Source organism: Podarcis tiliguerta (assembly GCF_965153285.1).
Source record: "Podarcis tiliguerta genome assembly, chromosome: 11".
NCBI lineage: Eukaryota > Metazoa > Chordata > Lepidosauria > Squamata > Lacertidae > Podarcis > Podarcis tiliguerta.
The window spans coordinates 61,169,863-61,175,862 of record NC_139544.1 but is presented as its reverse complement, the minus strand read 5'-3'; the positions used below and the strand labels follow the sequence as shown (position 1 = coordinate 61,175,862).

At 49.7% G+C, this 6,000-nt stretch overlaps 1 protein-coding gene across 1 annotated transcript in view; it reads right to left on the bottom strand.

Moving 5' to 3' along the window:
* Positions 1-507: 507 nt before the first annotated feature.
* Positions 508-6,000, bottom strand: part of ARID3C (AT-rich interaction domain 3C) — a 115,698-nt gene continuing 110,205 nt past the window's right edge. The window contains exons 7-8 of the mRNA XM_083402943.1: positions 4,935-5,024; positions 508-2,710 (exon numbers count right to left, since the gene is read on the bottom strand). Of these exons, the coding sequence (XP_083259069.1) occupies positions 2,574-2,710; positions 4,935-5,024 (227 nt within the window). The 3' untranslated portion in view covers positions 508-2,573. The remainder of the gene's footprint in view (positions 2,711-4,934; positions 5,025-6,000) is intronic.

Here is a 6,000-nt window from a genome sequence, read left to right as displayed (position 1 = left end):
GAACCCTGGTCTCCCAGCTCCTAGTCTGACACTGTGTTACACCACATTCTCTTTCAAAGTCACCCAAGCTCATTTCTTTGCGGGGGCCAATTCCATAGTGTGTGTGATAGTCAATGTGTGGAAAGACTCATTTTTCTAGCATGGGCCGGATCCTGAAGTTCCACTGCTGTTTAGATCCTCCCTTTTTATTTCCAAGTGCTCTTCTGTTCCATCCCATCATTAAGGTTCGTCGGCTACCTGACTCTGAGCTGCCCCAAGGTGTCCAGGCATGAAATGTTGGGACATATTCTATCAATAAATGGCATTACAAGCATTTATGTTTTTATTTATTGAACATGGGCTGGGCAGTAGAGAACCTCCTTTGCTGGTCAAAGGTTACAGGCTCTCGGTTCTTGATCACCCTCCCCCCCCATTTTAAAGGGATCAGGCGGAGAGGGGGGAGACCCTCAGAGCAACTGGGGAGTAGGGTGCGGTTGTTGCTGTGAAACATCACTCGTCTCCGATGCATCTTTTAAAAGTATTTCTGCTTTTATTTCCATCTCATCGGTACTTGCATTCATTTCCCCTGAGTGCCAAGACCCAGCTCCCGACTCAGTGCACTGGATCGACTCCAAAAACAGACAAGGAAGGGGGAAAGGGAGAGAGAGGGAAGCAGGAGGGAGCGGTAGCAGCAGGAAGGGCCGGGAAAGCACCACCTAGACACAAAGAGCAAAGGGGTTGTCTGGAGCTGCCGGGAAAAGCAGGACAGAAAATGAGAGGCAAGAGATGAGCTCGCCGGCCGCCTCCATTCCCGCGGCGGAAGAACCAAGTGCCCAAATGCATCCCATCTTTGGTAGAAGAGCTTAAAAACAGGCGTGCCACCCGCAGTCCCATCCTCTGCCCATGTCCGCATCTCCCAGAGAGTCCTGAAACGTCCTTTTCCGGAGGCAGCATCCGCCTGGGAAGATGAAATCTCATGCAGCAAGTGGCTCAAGCAGGAAAGAGGAGAGTTTCTTTGGTCAAAAGCACAGGATTGTTTCGAAACAAACCAAAAGCCAAGCTCCTGTCGGCTGCAGAATCAGCGGAAGCAGGCCGAGTCGCCAGCTTGCCTGGCCTGCCTCTCCCCAAACCCACCCCCACTTCCCCTCGTTGGCACATTTTTCAAAAGAACATGAGGTAGATGAACTCGATCCCTTCTTTGGTACGTCTCTATAAACCTTGCACGGTCGCAAAAAGAGATTCCCCGACACCCCACCCGTACCCCCACCCCTCCAGTGATTCCAAAGGATTGCCCCCCCACCCCACCCCTGCTCCCCACCCCCGATGGCAGCCTAACCTGGGGGAGAGGCAAACCCGGCCTGCCCCCCACTGGCTCCCCAAGGGTGGTGATGAGGAAAGTGCCCCAAGGTCAGCTAGCCGTCAGCCCATGTGCGCTTGCACGAGGGCGCGTTGCACGAGGGGAAAGGAGAGGCACCCGTGTTGGGCTGGCAAAGCAAGGAGGGGAAGGGATGGAAGTGGCCAGCAGGCATCGCCAAGGCACCTTGCAGAGGGTACAGCATTTGGGGAGGCGTTGGGTACCACAGCAGCGGAGGGGGGTGAGAAAAAGCAATTTCTACAATCAAGTGCGACTGATCTACAGCCCCAACCCCGGAAGCTGCTGTCTTATTCCCAAAATGGACCACATCCATCACCCGCCTTGCCTGCCCGTTCTTTGATTCCCTGCCACCTCGGCCTCCATCTTTGGCTTCCCTTCCCACATCCACCCTCTTCCCTTCTAAACTCAATGCCAGGCTTGGGGTTCTGCGCACCTCGCATCTCCCCCAAGTGCTTTTGATGCCCCACAGCTGCGGTTTGCAAAGGGCAAGGAGAGGAAGGGAGAGGAGGGCCGCTGTGTGTGAGAGAGAGAATGTCCGGGGTGAGGTGGGCCAGGCCATGGGGGCCAAATCCACCCTCCCGGGCCTCTCTCCCTGGCCCCTGAGACTCTCCCCTTGCCAGTTTTGCTCCATGCCCTCCTTGCGTGCCTGGCGATGCCTCTTTTCTCGCCCGCACGTGGGCGCAGAGACCTCTGGCACCTGTGTGCCTGGAATGACACCTGCCAGCGCTGAGGCCCTACCCACCTCTGCCCCTGGCATCCCCCAGCCTGGCACAGGGCAGGCGAGAGCGAGGCCTCAATCCCACGAGGGCTGCCAAGCCCTGAGCGATGTCCCGTCGAAGATGTGAGGTGTTGTGTGTGCGAACAGCATGCTTGTGCTGGGTATACAACTGTGCGTGTTTGACAGGGGAGGGGAGGGGATGCGGGAAGCACCCGTACCCGCCGCTGAGTCTTCTCCAGAGTCCAGAGTCCGGCCTCGAGGTCTCCCCAACCTCCTCCTCCTTCTCCAAGTCCCCTCAAGTCCTCTCCAAAGCTCTCTGCTCAAGCGTCTCGTTCCATCCTGCCCGGAAATCCCACCCCCCAGGAAAGGATGGGGCTGTAGCACCCAGCCCCACTCAGCCGCAACCCTGGGTGCCCTCTGCTGGGCCCTGGCACAGGGCAACCGTGGCGTTGTCTCCGAGGTCGCCAGGTCGAGGGGTGGAGGCTCCCGGGACGTGTCCCCTCACGGTGAAGTGCTGGCCGGAGTGTGGCCCCGTGGCGCCGTGGACAGCAGCTGGTTCTGCGAGGTCACGGGGCTGGTGTGGCTGTGGGCACTCGCGGTGCTGCCGGCGACGCCAGACCTGCGGGCAAACAGCACACCTGGCGGGAGAAGAGAGGTCAAGGTTACAGTGGTTCCCATCTGCCACAGAGGAGGTCCTTACCCAAAACGAAAGACTTGCCGTGAAAATCCCTGAAACGAGAAGTCATCGACTATAGAAATGAATTAGATAACAAAAATCAAAAAATGTGAGGAAAAATTAACCTAGAATTCAACAAAGACTTAAAGAGGTGCCGGCTACAAAACTCGTTTCACTGAACTCATCCGTTTCCTCAGGAGGAAATAAAGAAATTATAAACCTTAAATGATTTCCAGCAAACTCAAAAGCAGGGCTAAAACATTTTGAGTTTGCTGGAAATCATTTAAAATCGTTTAAGGTTTATAATCTTCTCTTAAATAGGGCTATGTTTAAAACTTGTCATTGAGGTTTTTATACCTTTTTTTGTAAACTCAAGGAAGCGTTTCAGCTCTGCTCTTGAATTTGTTTGATATCACTTAAAATCATTTAAGGTTTATAATTTCTTTATTTTCTTCTGAGGAAACTGATTAGTTCAGTGAAACGAGTTTTGTAGGCGGCATCTCGTTAAGTCTTTGTTTAATTCTAGGTTATTTTTTATTTTTTTTATTTAATTCAATTCTATAGTCGATTACTTCTCGTTTCAGGGATTTTCATGGCAATTCTTTTGTTTTGTGTGATTTCTTGGTTCCGTGACTGTCTTTTTTTCACAGAGGTGGTCCTTGGCTCTCCCCTGGCAATTCAGGAGGGGGCCAGGGGTGCCCAATTCTGGATCTGAGAGGGCCGGCCTCTTTCACCCCTTGCAGGGGCTGCCCAAAGTCTGCCTCTCTATACCTCTTAATGCAGCGTATAGACTATGGAACCCACTGCCACATGAGGCAGTGAGGGCCACCAATTGGGATGGCTTTATTTTAATTTTTTTTATACATCATTATCAAATTTTATTAAATATTACAAGAAAATAAAAGAAAAGCAAGAAATAGGACCAATACTGAACAATACATAAAAACATTTATCTACACATTTTTCAAAATGTAGATTAGAAAAGAAAGGAGATGAAAGATAGATGAAAAGAAACAAGAAAAAGAAAGAAGAGAAAAAATACTTTCCACAATCAAATAATACCAAATTCATATTTCAAACATTTTCAATATATAAATCCTAGTTGAAATATTATAAAAGACTTCCACAGCGTTCACCACACATCTCTTGGTTATCTAGTTCACCTCAACATCTGTTCTTCCATCACTTCCTTTCTTTAAGTTCATTCGCAATCCATCAATTCTTTGTGTTCTCTATATTCTTCACAAGGTTAGTCTAAGCACAACCAAACTTTCGTATTTGAGCCCTGTTTGTGTAAATATTCATTTGAACATTCCCATTGTTTCTGTACCATAGATTTATGCCTTATTATGTCCGTCAATTTAGCTAACTCCAGATCTGGAATTGGGATGGCTTTAAAAGAGAATTTAGGCAAATTCGTAGAGGAGGGAAACTGCAGGCCACACAGCAAAGCTTCTGAATGCCACCAGCTGGAAACCACAGGAGGAGATGGCAGAGAATAGCCATCTTGGCTAGCAACCATAGATAGCATTTTCCTCCAAAAATTTGCCTAATCGCCTTTTAAAGCCGTCTGGGTTGATGGCCATGATTGCCTCTTGTGGCAGTGAGTTCCATAGTTTAAACGCTGCACGAAAAAGCCCTTTTATCTGCCCCGAATCTGCCGACATTAGGCTTCTACCTAAGAGATCACAGCAGAAAAGAGAATCTATATAAAGAATCTAGGGCACATTGGGGCCCAGTCGCTGCCCAGAAGGCTCCTGCGCTGCCCTCGTCCTCAGCTTTGTCTCTGCAAGCCATAAGGGCTAGAAACTTGACTTCTCGTATTATTTACAAAACGGAGAAAGGCAGGTTTCTGCCGGAGAGGCCGGCAAGCAGGCGAGCACAGGAGGACGCCAGGTGAGCGTAACACAGAGGCATGCCAGGGCATCTGAATCAAAGGAGCATTCAGGTATGAGCTGTCCAAAATTGCCACCTGGTTGCCTGGCATTCCTGGCATGCATTCTTGCCCCTACCTGGGCAAAGGACACTCTCTTGCACTGCAGGCCCCGCGACTTCACGATGATGGATTTTATCGTAGCAAAGACATCAGGGTCGGAGGGAAAGGTCGTCAGCCGGGCCGCAGCTATAACTTATTGGATTTCCCGGCTGCAATTACATGGGTGAAGCAGCCCCCCCTTTCTATTTACCTGTGTAGACAACTCCATTTATTTCTATTGACATGTTGATACTGCTAATGCCATTGCTGGACAGGTTCAATGCAGCCTCCTGTCTGTCATCTGGAAGGGGAGAAGAAAATGCCGATAGAGGGATTTCGGAAGGGAGAGGCAGGGAGGATGGAGGCCAGAGCCAGCCCAGCACCACTTTGCACAACCCAAGCCCGCCGTTTGATAGGCGGCTGCTCATCAAAGTGAGATGGGCCGGCAGCTCACAGCTCAAGTCCCTGCGGCAAAGCGGCTCAGAGACTCTTCTGTAAACCCAGAAGCCTTGGGTTCAAATCTCACCTCTGCCAGTAAGTCAGCCTCACTCACCCATCTCAAAGTTGTTTTCCTTAATTTTTTAATGAACATATAAAACACATACATAAACATTTACACAGTACACATACACAACACACTACCTTATTTTCATAACATAAAACATACCTACATTACTCTATATAATACCTACCTATACTGTACATATCAACATACCTACACACCTACCCCACACAGACACCCACCAAGTGACTTGACTTCCAGCCGTTCTTGTTACGCTACTTTGTTTTTCCAGCTAGCTTAAACGCATTTCATTATTTCTTTAATCTCTTCTTCTATCTTGACTTTACTCTCCTTTCACTCTCGTCATTTTCTGGATTCACTCTGGACAGTATCTGTCAGAAATTCTACTTTTTCCACATAAATTTTGATGTATTCCTTAAAGATAAAGGTAAAGGGACCCCTGACCATTAGGTCCAGTCGTGGCCGACTCTGGGGTTGCGGCGCTCATCTCGCTTTACTGGCCAAGGGAGCCGGCGTAGAGCTTCCAGGTCATGTGGCCAGCATGACTAAGCCACTTCTGGCGAACCAGAGCAGCACACAGAAACACCGTTTACCTTCCTGCTGGTGCGGTACCTATTTATCTACTTGCACTTTGACGTGCTTTCGAACTTCTAGGTTGGCAGGAGCAGGGACCGAGCAACGGGAGCTCACCCCGTCGTGGGGATTCGAAACGCCGACCTTCTGATCGGCAAGTCCTAGGCTCTGTGGTTTAGAC